The 24,721-nt window shown below is 40.8% G+C and overlaps 1 protein-coding gene across 2 annotated transcripts in view; it reads left to right on the top strand.

Annotated features, from left to right (window-relative positions):
* pcmt (protein-L-isoaspartate (D-aspartate) O-methyltransferase) overlaps positions 1–24,350 on the top strand; it is a 53,757-nt gene extending 29,407 nt beyond the window's left edge. For both annotated transcript variants that reach the window (XM_043696454.1, XM_043696455.1), the window contains exons 6-9: positions 2,873–2,993; positions 3,271–3,356; positions 5,593–5,799; positions 23,569–24,350. In XM_043696454.1, the coding sequence (XP_043552389.1) occupies positions 2,873–2,993; positions 3,271–3,356; positions 5,593–5,772 (387 nt within the window). In that variant the 3' untranslated portion in view covers positions 5,773–5,799; positions 23,569–24,350. The remainder of the gene's footprint in view (positions 1–2,872; positions 2,994–3,270; positions 3,357–5,592; positions 5,800–23,568) is intronic.
* Positions 24,351–24,721: the final 371 nt, after the last annotated feature.

The raw sequence follows: 24,721 nt of genomic DNA, 5'->3' as shown, positions 1-24,721 counted from the left end.
AGGAGACAGAACTGCACGCAATATTCCAACAGTGGCCTAACCACTGTCCTGTACAGCTGCAACATGGCCTCCCAACTCCTGTACTCAATACTCTGACCCTTGAGGACCTCCTTTTCTATATCGTTGTGGACAATGACCTCTTGCTGGCCCTTCTCCCCCGTGAGAACATTGTGCACCCTCTCTGAGATGTCCTTGATCCTGGCACCAGGGAAACAACGCACCATTCTGCTTTCTCTCTGCTGGCCACAGAAATGTCTGTCTGTACCACGGACCACAGAATCCCCTAACACAATTGATCTCTTGGAAGCCGACGTAACCCTCGTTGCATTAGAGCCAGTCTCAATACTGGAAACTTGGCTGTTTGTGCTACGTTCCCCTGAGAATCCATCACCCCCTACATTTTCCAAAATGGCATACCTGTTTGAAATGGGTATATCCACAAAAGACTCCTGCCCTAGGTGCTGACCTCTCTCACCCTTCCTGGAGTTAATCCATCTATGTGACTGTATCTGAGACTTTTCCCCTCTTCCTATAACTGCCATCCATCGCACACTGTTGCTGTTGCAAATTCCTCATCGCTTCTATCTGTCTCTCCAACCGATCCACTTCATCTGATAAGATTCGCATCCAACAGCATTTATGGCAGATATAATTCGCAGTAACCCTTAAACTCTCTTTCAACTCCCACATCTGACAAGAAGTACACATCACTGCAAAGGCCATTTTTTGCTCCTTCACAATCTACAGACCCAGAAAATAACACCGTCGTATTCATCTATAAAACACTGCACTGGGTTAAATTAATAGCTATGGCTTATATTTTAAGTTTAATCAGGAGATTTGTCTCCAAAAACGCATAATCAAGAAAGAACCTATTGTACTCACCAATACTGCCTTTCTCTTGGACAGACTTAAAACAACAATTAACTTATCTGATTCTGTGTTGTGAACTTTGCCCAAATCGGTTCCTCCAAGATTAGTTGTGAATTTCATTGTTAATTTTCCCAGATGCACTCCGATGTCCAGCGATACATGAATTCAAAAACAGCAAAGGCAGCAACTGTGCAAGTTTTTTTTTCTCTCTCTCTCTCTCTCTTTTCTTCCCTTTCCCTTTCCCTTTCCCTTTCCCTTTCCCTTTCCCTTTCCCTTCCCTCCCGTCCGTCCTTCCATCGTCTGCTCTTCTCCCTTTTAAAACCACTGTTGTTTTGACTTTTTTTCCCCAAAGTTCCAAAACAATGCAAAAGCATTTAAAACAGTAATTGCTGCTCCTGGAATTCGAGAACATCACCTCCAACACCTAAAATACCTCAAAATAAGGAGCAGCTCTTACAGCCACAACTTTTTCCCGTCCTCCATCTTGGATTACCCAGAATCATGAAATATTCATATTTCTGTTTTACACATTTCTACAAAAACTGTAGTGGTAAAGTTGGAGGAGGCATAAAGTAGAAACTTACTCATGTGAGCAATAAGGTACAGCTGTAATTATGAATGACGTAAATCAGTGCATAAATTGCACAAAACAAATCCGTAACAATTCCATAGATGAGGAATTCCTTGAAAATGCATGGGATTCTTTTCTGGATCAATACATTGAGGAAACAACTAGAAAACAAGCCATCCTGGACTGAGAAGTCTATAATTGGCATTCTAGCTGTGCAAGGTCCCTTGGGTAAGAATTATCATTTTTTTACTAGAACTCTTCATAATGGTAGAGAATGTCGGCAGGCTGAGTTATCAAGCCAGGGTTGGATCTGAGAGCACAGTGCAGTCAGTTCAGAAAGAGATAGATTAGAATGGGTATGTCAGGGAAATTGAGGCAACCAAAGTCATGTTGACAGTTCTTAATGAACATCTTGAGTGCAGTAAAAGGCCAGAGGGATGGGTCCAAGTGAACAGAAAGTTTTGAGGTGGGTGAAGGAGTCTGTGGGATGGTGAGAGGACTCTTGCCCAAAGAAATGAAGGAAGAAGAGTTCAACATAACCTATTTGGTTTTGGTCTCCTTGTCTGAGCGAGGGTATTCTGGCCATGGAAGGAGTGCAACGAATATGTATGGGACTGATATTATAAGTGAGAAATAAGATTGGTTAAAACTATTCACTAGAATATAAAAAAAATGAAGGTAATCTAATAGAATCCTATATAATTACAAAGGAACTAGTCTGGGTAAATGCAGCAAGGATGATTCTGATGACTGGGAGTGCTAAGCTAGGGGTCACAGTCTAAGCATATGTGTAGGCCTTTTGGGACTGAAATAAGAATTTCATTTCATCCACTGGTGAGCCTGTGGAATCCTTTGCCAGTGGTTGTGTTTGAGGCCAAAATATTGAATGTTTTCAGGAAGGAATTAGATCTAGTTCTTAGGACTCAAGGGGTCCAAGGGTATGGGGAGAAAGTGGAACCAGAATACGGAGTTGGATGATCAGCTGTGATCATGTTGAATGATGGAGTTTTCGAAGAACCAAATGGGCTCCTTCTCCTATTTTCTTGCTGTTAGATACCAGGCAGGTTAATGTTTTATTCGGGCCTGGTCTCAGGAATCAGTCTGCTACATATTTGTTGTACTCTTTCTAGTGAGAATATCCTTCCTCAGTCCAAAACCAAATACTCCAAGTTTGATCACACCAAGGACCTATACAATTGCAGCAAGATAGCCCTGCATTCAAATTCTCTCACTATAAAGGCCATTGTACCATTTGCCTCCTTCACCTCCTGTAACTGCATTCTTCCTTTCACTATTGTTTTCCTTTTGTGAACCCAGCTTGTGTCCCTTTCAAATCTACAGCAAAGCATCATGCAAACGTTAGATCAAACCTACCACGGAAGGGAAAGGAATAGTTTAGAAATTATGCAGATATGTCTTTTTATCCAGGTCGGTCCAAGTGGAAGAGTGGTGGGAATTGAGCATATTAAGGAACTGGTAAATGACTCCATAAATAATGTTAAGAAAGATGATCCAACCTTGCTGTCATCAGGAAGAATAAAGTTTTTAGGTGAGTGAGCAGCTTTGTGTGCATATCTATCAATGATTAACTGGAAAGTGGTACCACAAAATTGAATTTCTGTTTGAACTGTTCAGCTTCTACCTTTTCTTTTGGTTTTGTCTGAAATAGTGTGTAAAACCTGTCCTCTGCAACTGATTAATGGGTGCAAATAGAGCACAATAGAAACACTTTTTTTGAAAATTGATTTGTTCTTTTTGGAATCATAAATGTTAAAATTCCTCCTTTGAATAATTTTAATTGTTTGATATTCAATTGTTGTTCATAGTGGGCGATGGGAGACAAGGATATCCAGAGGAAGCTCCTTATGATGCCATCCATGTGGGGGCAGCAGCAAGCATGGTCCCACAGGCAGTAAGTCATTTTCAAACAATACTGTAAGCTGGAGAAAAATGCAGTGCGTTGCAGGATGAGGTCTCTACATTATTCTGTTTTTTTTCCTGTGTTGACTGAACTGAAATCGCAATAAGCACGGAACCATCTGCTCCAAAGTAGAGACTAATTCTTTTAAAAATAAAAGCAAAATGCTGCACGCTGAAACAGTTGAAATGAAAACAAAATGTTGGAGAAAACCAATAGACCTGGTAGCATCTATGAAGAGATTGAGTTTCAAGCCTGATCTGACTGAATATGTTTTTGGGCTGTGTTCTACTATCGGTACTACCTACATGTGTGAAAAGTACTTGAATTTAAGCAAACATTTTCACATGGTTGTTTCAGTTCAGTTTCTTGGGGCAGCACGGTGGCTCAGTGGTTAGCACTGCCGCCTCACAGCACCAGGGTCCCAGGTTCGATTCTCGCCTCTGGTGACTGTGCAAGCTCCACACAGACATTCTCCCCGTGTCTGTGTGGGTTTCCTCCGGGTGCTCAGGTTTCCTCCCGCAGCCCAAAGATGTGCAGGTCAGGTGAATTGGCCATGCTAAATTGCCCATAGTGTTAGGTGCATTAGTCAGAGGGAAATGGGTCTGGGTGGGTTACTGTTCGGAGGGTTGGTGTAGACTTGTTGGGCCGAAGAGCCTGTTTTCACACTGTTAGGAATCTAATCAAATCTAATCTAATCTAATCCTTTCATTGACTTGGGCTGAATATTTTAGTTTGATGGTTCCATGGTGTAGTTCAAATCTGTCCTCACCTGACACCCAAGTTGGATTTCTAAAATTCATTCTCCTGTCCAAAAGCTAATATTTTTGTAATTGGATCAGTGCCACAAGTAGACACCAAATAGTAGCTAGGAAACGGTCAGTTTTGTTCTTTTAACTTCAGCTAAATTTCCCACTTTTGAGACACATTCAAGATAATGTTTGGTTAAAAATTAAGAGCTATTGTGCAGAGATGAATTGGGTTGATTAATAAAGATGCACTTGTAACCTGATACGTACCCAGAATGTTCTTGCATTCTCTCAAACTGGCTAAATCTGGATTAATTCTACACAGGATAGTCTGCTGACTTGTAGGCAGTAATTTAATGTTGTGACATTCATTTCAAGAAACTGTGTATTGTCTGAGGATCGTTCATTGAAACATTTGGAGTCAGCATTATAAACTTGGCAACTTCACTGGAATCAAATGCCATGAACTAAATGGAAGGTTTTGCTTAATTTCTGAGGGCTTGTGCACATGAACAAACTGTTTAACTGCTTCAAAGTGAGACCTCTGTTTTGTTTTACTGTGATGGTATCAATTACTATTTAAATTCAGCTACAGTTTTAGGCATGCAGTTTGCTGCCTGATGTGAGGAGGCAGGCGGAATTGTGAGATTGTATTGTAGTTAGCAAGCGAGTCAAAATCATGTTATGCACTTTACTTGCTCCTTGCAAGTTAATGTTAAGCATACGTACTAAATAAAACAAGTAAAATAAACTTGTTTTTATATTACACACCACTTCTGCCCACAGCAAGAATCCGCAAATAGCAATGTGATAAAGCAAAGGTGATCTGCCTCAAGCTGATTTGAAGGATAAGTATTAACCAGGACACTGGAATAACTCTGTGTCTTTGCATAGTGTCTGGGGATCGATTCTTGTTCACCTGAGACAATAGATAGGATGCTGCTGTCTTGTCTCGATAGAAGAAGGCCGCCTCCAACAGTGCCTTAATCCCTGAGTACTGCACTGTCAACCTAAAATTTTGTGGTTGCCTCTAGAGTAGACCTCGACTGGGCAACCTCTTGACTCAGTGAGGGAAATATTGTGTCGCAACTGATGTTAAGGAGCTTGGCTAATGTGATGGGTATAGAAGCAAAAGCATTGGTCAGCACGTGATTAATTGAAATTCTTAGTGATATAAAATTTTATTCATCCACGTTCTCTAATTTCCCCTCTTTTTCTCCTTCCACCCCTCTGTGTACGCCTGTCTATCTCTCTCTCTCTCTCTCTCTCCTCTCGCGCTCGCTCGCTCTCGCGCTCTGCTCGCTGTCTCTCTATTTCTCTATTTCCATCACAATGATTGTACTCTGGCTTTCAATGTCTCTCACCCTGTGAATCTCTCCTTTCCTTGTGCTTCTCACCCTTCCGTGTCTCTACTCTCATTTGCTTTATCCTCTCCTTGTTATTGTCCCCCTCTGCCTGCAAACCATTCTGGCTTTCTCCAGTTGCTCGATCAGTTGAAGCCAGGTGGGAGGATGATTTTGCCAGTCGGCCCTCCGGGAGGAAACCAGATGTTGGAGCAACATGACAAGCTAGCGAATGGCAGCATCAGCACGAAACCCCTGATGGGAGTGATCTACGTGCCTTTAACAGATCAAGATAAGCAAGTGCCAAGGTGGAAGTGACTCTGCACAGTCTTCCTCAGAAACAAGGTGAAGTGGTGTGGATTGGAGCACGCTGCACTGATTTGCCTGGCTGCTACTTTTAATATTTTTGTAACTCCATTCCATCTAATAAATGGACTAATTCAGACGTTTATTGTTTACAAAAATAATGAATGAGGATTTGGGTTAATAAAATATGAGTGTTGCATGCTTTGGAAATGCTGTTTTAAATAGTTCCAAGGAACCACTCAATGGGTGGGCAAAGGCAAGGCATGGTAGGTTTAACATTAACCTACCATTTTGGAAGTTAGTTTTCTACTGTATATTTTGACTGTAGCAGTTCAATAATTGCTGCATAATTAAATTAAAATGTTTAACTGAAGTTGTTTAATTGCCTGCATAGCACATTGTTTTAGCTTCAGATTCCTGAATCAGAAAGCTAACGTTTTAGTGATAGTTTGAAAGCACTGTGGGGAGGTGGCTATTTTCTATCTGCAAAATATTACCACAGGATCTGGTTAACGTGGCAGAAACCCATTGCCACATCCCAAGCCCTCTGATTGTTCTACTTGCCTAAGGTGGCCCGCCAAGTGCTTACAATGTGTTTGGCACAAAGCCAGTAATCCCAATGCTGAAAATGGACAAACTTTACCTGGTATGGAATACACATTCTTCAATCCCTTCTTCCCTCTCCATGCACAGAGATCACCCAAGTCTTAGGAATCCAGGTAACAACCAGGATAAGGGAGATAATCGACCCACTTGCCATTGCAAAAGCCTTCCATTATTTGCAGCTGTAGGGTTGATCGGAACCCAAATATTATCACTTATGGAATGGATGATCTTTTTGGAAATTCTTGTGCAGCACAGCACGTCTTGCAGACTCTGGCTGAATGGTGATGTAAAAAAATTTGGAGGCAAGGGAGACGAAGAGATCAGGAAAATGCAGTACAACCAGAGAGAGAGAGAAAACAATGTTATTCTGCAGGAAAGGAGTACAGAATTAGCTGAGGTGGGTTGTGGGAACTGGTGAGACTGTACTCTGCTTATGATGCTGTCACTGTGCTTGCTGTTTGGTGGAAAGTTTTTCATCCAGTAATAATGAAGGAAGAGCAATACTTGTGCAATTTGCAATGATGAGTGTGGGACTTGATGAAAAGTGGGTGCATAAGAGAAGCATAGAAACACAGAAGATAGGAGCAGGAATAGGCCATTCAACCCCTCTAGCCTGCATCTCCAGTAAATACGCTCAGGGCTGATCATCAAGCTTAATACCTTAATTCCCCTGCCCTCCCTAAATATCTCTTGATCACTTTAGCCATAGCAGTTACATCCACCTCCATCTTGGAAACACCCATCTTGGCCTCAATCACTTTGTGATAATGATTTCAACAGACTCACCGCTTTCTCTGGGAAAATAAATTTCTCCTTATCTCAGTCTTGAAAGGTTTGCCCCATCATTAAACTATGACCCTGATTCTGCATCTAACCTATTTAGTTTTGCAAGAACCTTATGGATTTAAGATTCTCACTAAACTCTATTGAATACAATGCTATCTGACTTGATCCCTCCTCAAAGTCAATCTTGCCATCCCAGGAGTAAATTTGGTAAACCTTTGCTACACTCCGTCTATAGCAAGAAAATTCTTCCTCAGAGACCTTAAGAAATAAATAGATGTAGCAGAAACTTGGGAAAGAGGAGGGTCTCATAACCTAGGGATTCGGCAGAGCATAACCATTCCTATTTGGTGGATAGTGGTAATATGAGAGAGCGTCTACAGGCTAACATATCCCTTTCATGTGGATAAGAAAGATAGTAATCTTGTTCCTGGTGGGGTCTTAGAATGATGTTCTACCATTGGGCAGCCATATTTGTAATGAAAGATTGGAAAATTCTGTTATGGTATGTAGTCAGTACAACTGCACTGGACTGAGTGTTGTATTTGAAAGAAAAATCTGCAGAGACAGCCTTTAGTCCTAAATGCAACAAATGACATGAATTGGGAAATGTAGAAAGATATTGCTGCCTGCCTCTGAGATGGGTATGTGAATGGGTTTGTTATGGATGGCTAGGAAGGGAAGCCACACCCTTATCATTTGTTCATGACTTTGTGCATATTGCCAAGTCCAGGCATTTATTGCTTATTCCTAACAACTCATTCCTGACAACTAACTGCAAGCGACGTTGCTTTCAACTTGTATGTTTGGTGTAGGTGATTTCTATGATATTGACCTAATGATGATGAAGGAATGGTGATAGCTCTTTTAAAATCAGTGAAGTGTTATTAAACCAAAACCAAATTAAAGAATAGGGTTGAGAAACATATTGGCCATGATCAAATGGTGGAGCAGACTCAATGGGCCAAATAGCCTAACTCTGCTGTCTATTTTATGGTCTTAAAGGGGCACTGTAACAGAATTCATAGAACTAAATTTAAAATTCCAATGAAAATGCTTTGTGAATTCCTAAAAAATTCCCGCTCCTGCAGTGTTCATAGCTGTAGATGGCCTCAAGTGTGCCAGTGGACTCCTGTTGGTTTTCTGGACATAGTTATGACTACCTTGGCCAGGCCCAGGAGCAGACCCTTGAGGGAGTCCTCTCATCTGTCGTCTCATCCCCCCCTTCACATTGGATGGCCAAAGGAAGTATGATTGTGGGGCTGAAGTGCCAACAAACTTGAGGGGCTGCAAACTGCTCCAATACAGTCTGCTCAAGGCTGCACAAAACCCTGGAGGCTGTGAACAATCTTTTGCCTCTTTTATTGCACCGGGCCGCTGCCTGCAACACCCTTTACTCCTGATTCCTGAATTGTAGAGAGTCTATCCTAGGAGCATTCACCACCACCACCTCTGGATGACAGGATGGAATGTCATGGGGTGTCTAGACGGCTGATGAGGGCAGACAGTGGAAAATATACAGCTGCAGCCAGTACAAGAAATTCCTTTGTGCTGAGTGAAATGGCATAGATGGAATCTCTGACATGCCTCTGATTATGTGGAAGTCGTTCTAGCGATTCTCTAACTGACCTGGGTTCAACTCGAGCAGGGGTCTACCACATGCCTCCAAGTCTTGACATGGGAGGGCAGCAGTTTTTAAGCTATGGATTGCATTGGCTACAGTCTAGATGGGGAAAGGCAACAATGTCAGTTATTGGGGTATCCTCCAATACCTCCCAAACCAAGATGAGATCCTAGTAAAAGACATACAAGCAACTCCAACAAGGCATTTTGGAGACCTAAACTATCTACAAATAGGAGCTGCATGTTATAGCTGAGGTCATATACCTGGTGGAAGAAATACTTTGCAATGGTGCGCTGCCAAGGAGAGAGCTCGGTATGAAAGCATTGTTGCAGGGTTTGCATTTTGCCATTGTGTATGAAGGTAAGGAATGGGTGTGTTCAAGTCAGGATAGTATTTGACTTGGAGAAGAGCTGATCGTGGATGGGGATCCTAATCTCCTTTTGCTTGTCTAAGAAAGAGACAACTGGTTTGAAATGTATTATCAAAGGAGCTTCAGCGAGTTGTAGACGATACACGTGTGCAAGGAGTGCCAGTTGAACAGGCTGCTTTGTCTGAGTTGTTAGTTTGAATGTTCTGCAAACAAATGAGGATTGTTTTATCTCCCTCCACATCTAAAACACTCCAGTTAGGAGAGTTAGGACTTGACCTGAGGTTCTGCACAATACCCATCATGTTATCTCTTACTCTGCCAGTCATCAAGGTTTGGACACTGAGATTAAACATAGTGTGTGAGGGACACAGGGGGAATTGGAATAGGAAGCAGTTGGTGAAAATATGAAGAATTGCATCGAGGAAGAGGCCTTACTTGGGAGAAGGGAAACTGACAGTCTGAAGTCTCTACCTTTACTGGATCAACGCAAATTCGTCAGGCACCAGGTTTAAGACACCTCCACTCAAGCTGTGTTGCTGTGTTTCTCTCATAGCTCCAATTCTTCAGTTAGGCTTAAACATAGTACACAAATTTTGTCAGAGTGGGTCTCCTGGTGTTAGTGTCTATAACCGCTGGGCCAGAAGGTCTGGCTTCAAGTCTGCCCTTCAGATGTGTTGTAACGTGTATTAAACAGCTTGATCAAAATTTCTGCCAAGTACCTGAAATGCAGCCACAGTTCAGTGCTTTATTTTGAGAAAAATTGCTTGCAGTGTCCTGAGTGCTTCCAAATGACAATCAGTAATGACACTGATCATTCCACCCTACAATAGTTTCATAAGACCTTGCAACATGAAGACTGTTGCAGATGCAGCATTTTGGTACCTTATCATGAAGCAGTTCTGGCATTTGGTACACTTGACTCAGTGATTTAGTTTTTTTTTAGGAACAACTTTCCACTGCCCTTAATATGGAAAAAGTACTTTACAATTTCATTCCTAATTGGTCTTACTCTACTTTACAGATTGTGTTTTCTTGTTCTGGATTAAGTACTTCATTTAGATATCGCTCCTCAGTCTTAAAAAGACATTCGTACAATTTGTCTGTGCAATTTAATCTTTTAAACCATTGTATAATTCTGTTGTGTCTCTTTCTCCACCATCCCTCAAACACTGAAACTAAGATATTTTGTCTAGTCCCATGCCTAAAACTGATGTAAATAGGGTTTGAGCAAGTCTCTGCATAAGCGAAGCATAACCATTTCTTTGCATAACTGTGGATTTGGATGATTACATTGAAATAAAGTAGCCCCAAATATTCTCCAGTATACAAACTTGAATGTGCAGCCTTAAATTGAATGCAAAGTTCAAATATTGATACAAAATCTAATTGTTGAACAAAGAGCCTCAGAATGAGAATACAAAATGCTGCTATTTCCTATACATTTTAAAGCATTTTCACATTTAGTTTGGGTGAGGAAGTTCAAGTATCGAATATTTGACTTATTAAACTTCCTTATTAAACTGAAGAAAACTCTGTACATCTTCAATCACACTAAGATCCAATTAATTTGAAATTACAAATTTATTACATTGTTTGTGTAACAGCCCTTAAAAGTATGCAGTTGATTGCAAAGTAGATGGCAAATGATGAGACTAGGTGCTGTAATCAATATAAAATGGGCCATATTTTCTCCGAAGCAGACATGTCAATGAAAGAGTTAGAAGTTTGTTGGGAACCTGTGATAAATGTATTCCCAAAGACTAAAGGACTTGAAAATAAATCGGTCATAAAAAGCAAACCAACCCAAAGTACCTGTGGAGAAGAAAGTTGACATTTCAGGTCAAGAGGTTTCTTTGACTCTTCAGAACTAGTGCAAGTCAGTTTTAATGTAGATTTATTCAGGAATAAAAGACTTTTTGAAGAGGTAACAGAAAGGTTTGATGAAGGCAAGACTATTGATATGGTGTATATAGACTTCCAAAAGGCAGTGCCACATTACAGACTAACAAAGTTATAGGTTCTGAAATAAAAGGGACAGTAGCAAGTTGGTACAAAATTCACTTGGTTTAGGCTGTCAGATTAATTGTTAGTGGCTGTTTTCAAGTTTAAAGGTGATTTGTAATGGATTTCTTCAGGGATTAGTTTGGATTATTGCTTTTCCTGATTTTAGTTGAATGTTTAGATCTTGGTGTGCAGGGGTCAGTTCAAAGATTGAGGATTTGTGGGAGAATTGTGAATTCAGAGGAGGACAGTGTAGAACTTCAAAAGGGCATTGAGAAATTAGACTGGGCAGATTGAATTTCATCTGCTACCTATGTGGAGACATGTGCGGTGATACTTTAATAGAGCATGGAGGGACAGTATAAAACAAAGGCTGTGCAGGAGCATTGAGATCTGAGTGAGTATGTACATTAGTTATCAAAGGTGCCAAAATAGTTAAAGACCTGCTAATAAAGTATACAGAATTTTAGGCTTCATAAATAGGGATGAGAGGGGGCAACTTTTTCACACAGAGTATGGAATGAGCTGCCAGAGGAAGTGGTGGAGGCTGGTACAATTGCAACATTTAAGAGGCATTTGGATGGGTATAGGAAGGGTTTAGAGGCATATGGGCTGGGTGCTGGCAGGTGAGACTAGGTTGGTTTGGGATATCTGGTTGGTGTGGATGGATTGGACCGAAAGGTCTGTTTCCATGCTGTATATGACTCAGAGTTTAAGTGCAGGGAGATCATGATGAACTTATATAGGACAATGGTTAAATCTCGGCTGGAATATTGCATACAGTTCTGAGTGTTATTGTAGACAGGTTGTGAAGGCAGAAGACATTTCAGAATAGTTCTGGGATGAGAGAATTCAGTTGAGGAAAGATTGGAGAAGTTGGGGACTGTTTTCCTTGGTGAGGAGATATCATGAGTCTGGACAGTGTAGATATAGAGAAAGATCCTACTCCTAAAAGCATTGAGAACCAGAGGCCACAGTTTTAAAATCTGTTGCAAAAGAAAAGTGCGGAACAAAGGAAAAAGCTTTTCCACTCAGCGAGAGTCTGGAATGCGCTGCTTGGAAGTATGGTAGAGGCAGGTTCAATTAATGCATTCAAGAGTGTCTTGACTGGGAGCAAGGATAAGTCAGTGACAACAGTGGTCATTGGTCTGACTTTGAGTGTAACAACATGAGTTTTAGATGACCTCCAGTTTACAGAGGGTTAAAGTCCAGAAGTGCAATGCAGTTCTCTGGCCTGGGGCTAACAAAGGGGAAGAGGGGGTTTCGGTAACGTTTCAAACCGTTACTTCAGCTGGACTCAATGCATTCTCAACGCTGAGATTTCTTCAACTAGTCTTGATCTAATTTTCCTCCATTAGTTAAAATTGATCTCGTTATCATGGAACAGGCTTGATAAGTTTAGTGACCTACTCCTATTTCTTATGAGCTCTGAGATCACTGGCCAAGTTCATTCTGTTCTCCAGATCAATTTTTCCAGATTTAATCCAGCTCCAAGGAGTTTGCCAATCATATTCAGTTACTAAAGGCTACAGGATAATGGGTATGGAATCTGTTCAACATGCTTGTTCAAAGACTCTCCCTGTCTGGTCCCTTGGCAGGATATGTGATCTCAGTTTCCCTGCTGAAATTTGGATTTTCAAATACCTGCCCATCAGCTCAGATGGTGAGAAGCAGTTACTTAAGCACCTGTAGGTGATCAAGGCTAAACTCCAGTCAGCATTTCTCAGCAAGAACATCTTCAGCATCCTTCTACTCTCTCCATCTACATGAGTACGGAGGTCAGAGAGAATAATCTAGTTCTCAATGCTGGCAAAACCAAGGAACTCATTTTCAACTTTCAGCGGGATGTTACTCATGCCCCCCTACACATTAACAGCACAGAAGTGAACGAGTGGAGAGTGTCAAGCTCCTGGGAGTGGTCATCTACAACAAGCCTTCTTGGACTCTTCACATGCATGCACTGGTTACAAAGGCCCAACTATGTCTCCTCTTCCTCAGGCAGTTGAGGAAATTTGGCATGATGGTGAATACCCTTGCCAACTTTTATAGGTGTGCTATTGAGAGCATTCTGTCTGGATGTTACGCTCCCTGGTGTGGCAACTGTCCCGTTCAAGATCGGAGACGGTCACAGAGAGTGGTGAACTCGGCCTGGACAATCACATAGGCCAACCTCCCATCTTATCAAATTCATCTACCAGGCCCGCTGTCAAGGAAAGGCCGTCAGCATTCTCAAAGATCCATCCCACCTTGGCAATGTTTTTCTTTGACTTCTACCATCAGGGAGAAGGTACAGAAGCCTGAACACACACTGGTTTCGATTCCACTTGACTGTTTGTTAGAATACTGAATGGACACTCAAAGTCTTAACGTTCACCTGTACCTGTGTTTTTGTTTTTGCTGCTGTTTGCCAATTATTTATTTATCTATGCAACTTAACTATGTGATCTGCCTGTATTGCTCGTAAGACAAAGAAAGCTTTTCACCATGCCTTGGTACATGTGGCAATAAATTCAGTTCAATTCAGAGCTTATGACTTAATTAAGCTTGTCAATAGCATATTTTCTTGAAGACCTCATTCCCAAGTTGTCATTTATTAGAATGCCTCGTTTGCGATTACATGGATATGACAAACATATTTAAAAACTTAAGACTGTGTGGACAGTTGCATTGTGGTTGATCTTGACCAGTTTGAAAGAGTAGTCCACAACAATACAGTAAACATGCTCTTTAAAAGTGGAGAGGTCTGATGACCATTACCATTGCCAGCCTGGGAATACTAGCTGTATTGCGGTTTGTGAAGTTTAAATGTGCGGCAGGAGGAAATGTGGTTCTCCATGGACTTGGAGATAATCAGCCACTCCATTAATTGCTGGGCTTGGTCCTGCACTTACATGGAGGCCACTTGGTATCACTGTCTTCAGGATGATGCTTTCTGAGCTCCCATTTGGTATGGCCAGATGATCATTGAAGACTAATAGATCATCCACAGCTGGTGTTGATGTTTTCATTGAGATATCACTTGAGTTTTAGTCAGTGTAGTCAGGCTATCTTTCTTGGTAAAATATGACTTGGATGCATTGATCAGCTGCTGGTTAAACCATTTTGATTGCTTGAAACTTCTTTGAGGCAAGCAAAGGGCTTCTGAGGGCAATGTTGCTCAGAAACAAAAGTCAATCATATTCTGTAATAGAATGGACCATCACCCTGCTCAAAGCATCTGCCACAGTTTGTGTTTGCCTGCAATGTTATTTCTATAATAGTGAATCAAATGAGTTCTGAATCATTGAGTTCTCAAGGGCATCTTGGCACACTCATTGGAGCTAAGAGGATGAATAAGGACCTGTGGTCCATGTTCACCTGAAAGCAGACCCATTAGATTTCTGAAGAATTTGTCACCAGCTCATGTGATAGCTAAGAGCTCTTTATCAGTCGCTCTGTTTCTGACAAGGTCAGATGCAAAGTACATGGATTTTCTTGTTCACTTGGAGTTGAATAAGGACTACTTCAAGGCCAGTGGAGAGATGTCCATTGTGACCTTAATAGGTAATTTGGGGTCATCAATGGCCAGAGCTACTTGATGATAAGTTTCTCTTTAATCCCTAGAAATACTTATTCAGTACCATTGTTGACTCTTAGGTGGGTAACTTCAAGGTTCAATGACAGGGACAAGGTTGGAGATGAAGCTGCCTGTTTGGTTAACCGTACCAGGAAACCTGAATGTTTAAACCACTTGGGTTGTTAATGTCAGTGATGGTCTGCCTTTTGCAGATCATAGTCAATCTTTTTTTTTGAATGATTCAAGCCAGCAATTTGGCCGATTTTGTTTTTGCACATCCACATTTTGTTTCTCGATGCGAGACCAATTTCTGAAAAGACATTAAAATTCCACTAATTGTGTTGTTGTGCTGTTTTCTCATAGCCGCATGGATCCAAATATCTTCCATTTAGCCCTTTCCTTCAGAATTGTGAGCTTAATGCTTTGAAATATCTCTGGACGTGACAATATTTCACCTGGGACCTAACTGTAACAATAATGTCTGAAGGATGTGTTTAGTGAGGTCAGCAGTTTAGACCCTTGTTATGTTGGCACTTTACCAGAAGCTGCTGTTAGCTAAGAAGTGCACTACTGGTGGATTTTCCCAGGCTGCCATCCAAGGACATGGAGTTCATCTCGCTTTATTGTGTTAAATTGATGAAGAGGTGGAGCTAATTAGTTTGGATTTGGAACAGTGACCAGGCTAGAGCACAATTGCGTTGGCTCTGATTGGGGAAAAAGAAATGACTCCTTCATAAAATCCTACCCAACTCTTCCTTTACTGTTGCCCAATAGTGCAGGGTGCAGGGCCCTTCTAGGGAACATCTTGTGACATTGTAATGCGGTGCTTGGTTTTAAACTTACCCAGCCTTTGGCTGACTGATGGGAACTCTAGTCACAGTGACAGCACACCCTTTATCTGGTGATTTGATGTATGCACTGTGGAAGGCCTAACTGGTTATACGTTTGCCTACTTAGGAATGAGATTCTCTGGTTGCAAACCAAAGAGATAGTTTTGTTAATATGTTGACCATTGTGGCCAAGAATTGCTTTGAAATGACCTTTAAGGGCAGAGATTGTAATTTGATTTTAGGTGACTGGAGGTTCATTATGTGAGGCCTGTTGAGATGGTGCACCAACATTGTGACAGCCACTCCTGAATCCAGTTTAAATTCCAAATGCAGTGACCAGAATTATTGTTTTGTATGTATATCTTCCATAGAAGATTATAGATTCACAATTATAGATTTTACCACAATAAAACTGTGTACCCCCTTAATTAGTCAGAGTTGTGATGCTGTCTTGCACACAATGCCAGCGGTTCAAAATACTGCTTCCTGCCTTTTCCCTGACTTGGCTGCCTTTTATGTTGGGTGAGGTGGACAACTTTGGACTTAGTCATATCATGGGCTTGGACTAAGCCTCAAGCTGCCGTGAATTGCGTCCCAGTTTTAAATTCTTAGCTGTGTTTGCCTCTTATCCAGGTCTACCTGCTGTCATGGTAGGTCTTCTTTAGACTGCAAACAATCAGTTTGTCATTGAGGACTCTGACCACTATTCTATCTCGTATAAACCATACATTAGTTTATAGTGTCATAACTGTTTAAACTGACTAGTTTATCTGACTCATTACCAAGGGTGTCTGCTGAATCATATCAGTAAAGGAAGGTGTTTGTTCTTCCCTAGCTTGAGAACAGTGGTTGAACAAGGCATATTCAGGAACATAGTTCTTTTTGTTGTGAGATGGACATTAAGTATTGCCAGGACTAACAAAATCTGCTGTGGTTTGGCAACCTGCTGTCTGATAGGGGTATCATCTGCAGTGATATTTATTACCTGTACTGACCTGGAGCAGTTCCCGTTTTGAGCAGTGGCTTTGCGACCCTTCTGAATTTGTGGAAGGTATACTTCCACAACTTCCATCTAAATATCTGCTTTGGCCCACCGATATCAGACAGCTGTGAGAAGGCCACATAATGCTTGGCTGGTGCAGATATGCTGCTGATTCAGAGTGTACCCCATTTTAAGTTGAAGACTTATCTGAAGTGAGATGAGATGCTCACAAAGTGTTCTCAGGACTTTCTTTTTGTTAATCTTGCGGTTCCTCAGTCTCTCCTTGTCTTTCTGCCATCATGTTTAGCATATCTGCAGTTTGGATATCATCTGTTTAGAAGTTCAGATAACAACCTGGGCGGCACGGTGGCACAGTGGTTAGCACTGCTGCCTCACAGCGCCAGAGGCCTAGGTTCAATTCCCGCCTCAAGCAACTGTGTGGAGTTTGCACATTCTCCCTGTGTCTGCATGGGTTTCCTCCGGGTGCTCCGGTTTCCTCCCACAGTCCAAAAAAAATGTGCAGGTTAGGTGAATTGGCCATGCTAAATTGCCCGTAGTGTTAGGTGAAGGGGTAAATATAGGGGGACGGGTCTGAGTGGGTTGCTCTTTGGAGGGTCGGTGTGGACTTGTTGGGCCGAAGGGCCTGTTTCCACACTAGCGAATCTAATCTAATCTTAAACCCTTCCAGGTGCTTCTTCAAACAGTGTTTATTTAGATTATATGCGCAATGATCATGTAGCAGCATTCCCTCTACTAAGCTGTTCAAGTTCTAGCCCTGTAGTGTCTATCACATGACTGTCACAGTTATGTTATGACATGCCGGAGAGGCTCATCCACATATTAAAAAAAAACCCTCTTTCCAGCAATGCACAAATGTGCATTTTACTGTTAAATCATCCAGAAAACCAAGATTTTATAAATATGTCAACAATGTATATAATTCACTCGTACTACAGGGTGGCACAGTGGTTAATACTGCTGCCATAGTGCCAGGGATCTGGTTCACTCTCAGACGGGTCATTTTTGTAGTTTGCACATTCTCCCTCTGTCTGTGTGAGTTTCCTTTGGGTGCTCCAGTTTCCCCCCACAGTCCAATGATGTGGAGGTTAGGTGGTTTGGCCATGCTAAATTGCCCCATAATGTCCAGAGATGTACATACTAGGTGGATTATCCCTGGGGAATGCAGGGTTGCAAGGATGGGGTAGGGGGTTTGAGTCCAGGTGAGATTCTCTTCAGTGGCTTGGTGTGACCCTGAGGGCTTCCACACTGTAAGGTCTCTATGATTCTGATTATCTTGAAACACTTTGTGTTTGTCAAGATCTGACTGCCTTTTTTAACTTTGAATTTACCCTTCAGTGTTGTAAGTCTTGAGAATTGAAAAATTTTTGCCTTGTACTTTGCTGAGAGGTTATATTAATCCGGTAATGCACTGGAATGCATGGATTAGTCTTCGTCCTGAATTGCATTTATTCTCTCAGTTTAAGATATGATGGGATGTACTCCTGTTATAAATGGAGGAATGCAGATTCGCCCATTGAAGTGTGTATGTGTATCTTCATAGAGTAAGGATGGAGATTTTATTGATAAGCCTTAATGTAGCAGTATCTGTTAGCCTTTTTGAGTTAAATTATTTGTTCTATGTTTCCCTAAGTAGAAAGTCAAAATCAGTTGTCAATATGTACCTAACCAGTTAGTTTAAATTTAATTCATGGTCTAGCATCACTAGTTTCAGTACCTTAATTTGGAGCATAAGGGCTGCCTTGGCAAATAGAATTTCTATATTGAGATTGTAAACCAACACAGTAGCTATTGGATTGTAGCTTGCATTTTAAATGAGCAGGTGGGCATTTGTCATTTTCTCTCCTGTAGCCAAGCCATAATTTATATACCAAAACTTTTGCCTAACCTCCATTCTTGCTGTAACAAAATTGAAGGAACGCTGCTTTTCAGTCAAACCTAAGATGCAAAAGACTTTAATCAGTGTTCTGAAAAGTAAAAAGACTGGAACTAATACATGTTAGAGGAGAGCTCAAAGTAGATTTATTCTCGAATTTAAAAAGCTCACTCTCAAAGTTGACGTAGAAGTGTGTGAATATCTTCCAAGTCTAAATCCTGAAGCATGTATATCTGAACAACTGGGGGTCTATGACAAAATCTGCAGTGGCCACGCTCACTGTATCCAGTGTTTTGTTATTACAGAGTGACTCAATGACATTGAAAAGCAGCCAGTCTACATGTACGTCATAAATATTCGATCTGGTGGATGTAAGTGCAGCAGCATTAGCAGGGTTACTAATGTATGTAACGTTGACCGTACATGAGGGTCACCAGTGTAGCAGTTGCAGCAGAGGAGGCTAAAAATAAGCACATGCCAATCTGCTACCTACAACAGATAGACAGGTTGATAGAATAGGACATTTCAGAGGCATGGCTGTACTACACAGCAGGCTCCAACCCAGTCACTTGACCCTCCCAGGAAGTGCCCCTGTACATGTACGGGAGAAGTTGGAGGTCATTCAATGATGTGGAGCACAAAAGCATTCTGTTATGTGTATCAGCATGACTTGTGTAACTGTTACATCAAGGGCCAAATATTTTCAGTATATAGGTAAGTATTGCTGTAAAGAGAGGTTCCATAAAATTTCAACGTTGCTGTTGTGAATTTGGGATTTAATTAATCAAGTTGGACAGCAAGCGGTGGTGTTGGTCGCTTCATTTGGTAGAACCTCAAGGCATTACTATTTTCAGGACACCATTCAGAAGATGCTGTTTCCGATACTTAATTACCTTAACTTATCCAGTAGTCATGATTTAGGCCTGTAGCATGTGGACACAATTACACATGGTGTTTGCATCCAGGAACATAAACGGTGCCATCATAATTACGGGCAAAACTGGATAAGAGCAGGTTCGAAATGTACACTCATCGGCTCATCATAGAGTTCATCTTCAACAACAGGAAATGCCAGGTGCATGTGGACCAGGTTATTAAATGTAGTCACGAAAAATAGACTTCCTGAATAAACCTGGATACAAGCAAACCTGAAGTACTGACATACACCAGGAGAGAGCAGATTTGCAGCAATGTATTTTAGTTCTATACATATTCAACTTTGATAGTCTATCACTTTGAGCTGTTAAGGAAACATGCTAACTGTTTGAATCAGCAAACTGGCATTCTCTGAAGAATCATGTATTTTGCAATATTAGATCCAAGAAAGGAGATCATCTTTTGCAAGTTGGCATATTTCAGTGTTAGGAGCATGTATAATGCTTGATGAAGCCGACAGCATTTAAACCAAAAATCTTAGCATGAAGGCAATGCAGATACTGAAGTATGGAGCATAAGATATGTGTTCTACTGTTCAACCGCATGAGTTCAACGTGCACCTATTTGGTAAATAATTAATTTTGAAAACTAACCATAATCCATTAAAATGATTTGGTATAAGGTACTGACTAATGCACCAAATACACTGCAGAAACTTCAAAAGTGTGCCGTCATGTTTTTGCTCCCTGTAATAAATCCGGATAGTAGAATGATTACTTCAGATGCATTAATCAGATAACCAAATATGGAAAAGATGCAGCTGTTTTGCTGCATGCACAAGTAGATGATGTGCATTGACTTCATCTTCCAACTCAATTTTGGTAAACACAAGTGCAGCCTACTTCAGGACAAAACAGCAAAAAGGTTGAAGAGATTATGGAGAGTTATCTTGGAAGTTTGGCCTGATACGATAAACAGTGTGAGAGACAGATCTTTCTGACCCTATGAAGACGAGATCAGCATTTCAAGAGCTGAGGTTGCTAAAGGAAACTGGATGTTTATTTCCTGAAGTTGTATTGTCACAGAAACATTAGACATGTCGACATATAGCAAACAAGCCACACCAATTCAAAGAATCACTGCACTCTCCAGGTTCTATTACACCCTCAATGTACAATTACACAAATTCACTGTATATAGTTTTGTCTATTATTCTGATTCTTCCAAATTTTCAATCCTCAGAATTGAAGGAAGCTTTGAGTCGGTTAGTGGTGAATGCATCTGAAAAGATTTTATTGAATAGTGGTTCACCATATCCCATTGTAGACCTTTTTAAGGACATGAATGCAGAAAGAGCCATATGATGACTTAGTGTCCCAGATCCCGTTGGGTCAATAATCTGGAGCATTTCGAGCATTAGGAGAAAGTGAGGACTGCAGATGCTGGAGATCAGAGCTGAAAATGTGTTCCTGGAAAAGCGCAGCAGGTCAGGCAGCATCAAAGGAGCAGGAGAATCGACGTTTCGGGCATAAGCCCTTCTTCAGGAATGAGGAAAGTGTGCCAAGCAGTCTAAGATAAAAGGTAGGGAGGAGGGACTTGGGGGAGGGGTGTTGGAAATGCGATAGGTGGGAGGAGGTTAAGGTGAGGGTGATAAGGTTAGGGTGATGGGGTGAACTCAGACTTCTCCAGTTTCATTTCCCCTCCCTCCACCTTGTCTCAGTCCCAACCCTCAAACTCAGCATCACCTTCCTAACCTGCAATCTTCTTCCTGACCTCTCCACCCCCACCCCCTCTCAGGCCTATCACCCTCATCTCATCACCCTCACCTTAACCTCCTTCCACCTATTGCATTTCCAACACCCCTCCCCCAAGTCCCACCTCCCTACCTTTTATTTCCTTAACATCTGGGGTCTAATGCCCAGCAGAACTGTTTCTTAGATAAACTTTGGCATTTAAAAGACATTTGGACAGGTACATGAATAGTAAAGGTTCAGAGAGAATTGGCCAAATGCAGGCCAGTGGGACTAGTTCACTTTGGGAAACTTGGCAGGTATGGATATGTTACTTTATGACCTTTTTAACTACTTATCTGCAAATGTCTCTGATCTGAGCAAATTGCATTATTAATTTAAACTCCCTCACATTATCTGCAAATCCTCTCCCAAAATGCTCTACAACAAAATCCTCAAAAGATAACGAGACACCCATTGGCTTTATTAACATGGCAGTTGCCTTGATCTGTAATTCTCCCAGGCTTATCAGACTGTGTTCTTTTATTTACTGTATGTTTTAAAAGTTAGAGATTCCAAATTGTAATTGTTATAAATAACACATTTGTAACATTGCTTTTACATTGTGCATCATTCTGTTTTGTCCCTCCACATAAGTAGATCTCTCCAAATAATCCTATAGTCCTGTTTTGTTTTCATCCGAATAATTTATCCAGTTCACTTATGAGTAGTTTTATTGGAGCTGCTTTCACCACCTTTTAGAGACTCAGCAGTCCAGGTCACAGGAGCTAAGTGTGTAAAAATAATGAACTGATTTGATGTCCCCTATGGTTTGTTTGCTACTCATGTTTTAGATCTGTGTCACAGCTTACTGACTTCGGAATGATTTGGCTTAACTACTTGATCAAAGGCCTTTTTGATTTTGAACAGCCTTATTGAATCACCTCTTAACCTTCACTGTTTGAAGGCGAACAATCCCAGCTTTTCCAACCTCTATGTAATTGCTGTCTCCCATACCAAGCACCATTCCAGTAAGCCCACTTCAAACTCCAAAAAGTGTAGTGCCCAGAATAGAACTCTTGTTTCAAGCATTGGCCGAACTTGTGTAGAGAGCGGTTAAGCATAACTTGGTTGCTTCTGTAGTCTTATCTTGTATTAAAAACAAGGAGCTGCTATATTGTCATAACAGCCTTCTCAACTTGTCCTGCAATCTGCAAAGATTTGTATGATTCTCCACCACCTTAATAATTATGCCATTTAGTTTATGTTGCCTGTTCTTATTCTTTATATGAAAAGTGTAATTTCACATTTAATTAATTTTATGTGCCAAACTTCCCAGAAGTCTAGGTCTCCTTCTGTCCTAACTTTCTTTATATCTCCCAGTTTTGTATCAAGACCTCTATGTATTAAAGAGATGTGATCCTTGGGCTAACCCCTTTTGGAGCAATACTTTATCTGTCTTTTAATCTGAACCATAAGTGTTTGCCATTGCTGTTGACTTTGTGTCCCTCAGCCATGTCCATGCTGCATTCTTTCTTTAATCCCATAGACGTTGTGAAATTGATGTTTAATTTGTGATATTTCTTCAAATGCTTTTCAAATATTCATTTTTCCAGCAACCACCTATCAACCTGTTGCTTCATCAAAGAACTGGATAACATTTTCTGTTTGTTTCGTAAAATATGAATTAATAACTTACCCATGTGTACCATACTTCCCACGATCCAGAATTTGAACCAGATGAATTTGGTCTTCCTGAGAGAAGCTTATTCCAAAGAGTATGATCTCTTTAAGAAAAACATCTAATCTCGTTTATACTTCTGTTCCCTGGTCCTTTTCAACCTGTCCATGTCGAATTATTTGTGAGTACATTTAAGATGGAAGGTTTTAGGACCACTGCCATTGATGGACTTCTACATTGGAATCCGTTTCTTTTGTAGGTAACATTTTCATCCAGTGGGGTGTTTGCAGTGCAGATAAAAACCACGTGGAGGTAAAATACAATCCAATAAGTAAGTCCCTGAGGTAGGTAGGTCAGTGTACAAATCATAGTACTATCATGTGACTCCTCTGGTCCATTGTGCCTGTGCTGGCTTTCAGAAAGTGCTTTCCAGTTAGTCCTACCATACCAATGCTTTCCCATCTTCATCCCCACCAGTTCTTTCCCATAACCAGGCAATTCTTCCTTTTAATCATTTGTTCAATTCCCTTTTGAGTTATTATTGAATCTCCTTCCACTACCTTTTCAAGGAATGTATTCCACATGGTTGTAATTCATTTTTAAATCAAACAGTGACGTTTCTGTAGTTCTTTTGCCAGATAGCTTGAATCTGTTCCTTCTCATTGTCAATGCTTCTATTGGTGAAAAGTTTCTCTAAATCAACTTTCTCAAAGCCTTTGTCCTTTTAAAGTCCTATTTTTCTCCCTCTCATGTTCTCTGCTGCAAGAACAATGACTAACAAGATCCGCTAAATGCAATAGCCACTTTTTATTTTATTATTGTGATCACTTGAGTTGATACTGCTATAGTTCCTAACTCTCTCTTTAAACCCACAGGGATGAAATGTGAAGCTTCATCTGTGTGCTCAGAACCTGATGTTAATGTGGAGTACATATCTCCCGTTCTAAATGCTTTGAAAATGACAGCATTGCAGCTTGTTTTTGGACTGGAAAAAAAAACATCCACACACTTAACTGGTGTGGAGCAGTATTCTTGCAATGAATTCAATAAACCTTGCCTGGGGAAGAGCTGTTATAAAGGATTTTCAGAATCAAGTGCAGATTTGGAAGAAATTTTATGTGGCTTGGTTTCATTTTTAACTGGCAAGTGTGAAGCTGCAGCAAGGTGGTACCAGCAGATGTGTGGTGTGGCTAGTTTTTTTTTTTCTCCCTCATCTGAATTGATAGGTGTTCAAATCCTGCACCATTACAACGTAAACTTAACCTGTGCACCCATGGCACCAATGACATAATATATGCAAGACCTTTCTGTATGCAGGTATAACTAAGCACTAAACATTGAAGTTTGTAGTGTGCCTTGAGTTGCCATCCAGATTGCCATGTTTTACTAGTCTCTGGAATCAACCCTGCCAAGCACTACATGAATACGGTGGCAAATGCATTGTTGATTGTAAACACAGATTTGAACATATTGATGCTTTCAAACATAGTTTTTTTTAAGTTCTGTGCTGCTATTCCTTTGCTTTGTGTTGCTTCACAGTTGAATGTAGTAGAAATTATTTAAACCTATGCTGTACAAGCTTACAACACACTATGGATCGTAGTTAAAATTTCTTCAGTGTATGCATTATTGCTTTGCAAAATAAATTTTAAAAGCAGTTGAGTTGTTTTGTATTTTTTTTACAACTAAGCTACTGTGTAAGAATCTACATGGCAGAATTGGCTAAGTCGGAGTGTTTTTCTCCTTCAAAATCATTAACCTGGGATCGATTTAGTTATTCAATTTAACATTATTAATTGGGCCTGCAATATGACTCACTTACTTGGTAGAAACTAAATATGTTACCTTAACTGCCTCATACCTCAAACCTCTTTCCAACACAACCTTGAATATATTCAGTAACCCAGCTGTAGCTTTCTGCAGTATAGCATTATTAAAATTCACAACCTCCAGAAAAAGTTCCTTTCATCTCCTTCTTAGGTATTTACTGCAAAAATATCATTGTGCAATCTTGTGACTCCTTTGGTT

Source organism: Chiloscyllium plagiosum, chromosome 9 (genome assembly GCF_004010195.1).
Source record: "Chiloscyllium plagiosum isolate BGI_BamShark_2017 chromosome 9, ASM401019v2, whole genome shotgun sequence".
NCBI classification, from domain to species: Eukaryota; Metazoa; Chordata; class Chondrichthyes; order Orectolobiformes; family Hemiscylliidae; genus Chiloscyllium; species Chiloscyllium plagiosum.
The sequence above is the reverse complement of the archived record's forward strand: the minus strand, read 5'-3'. Positions and strand labels throughout refer to the sequence as shown.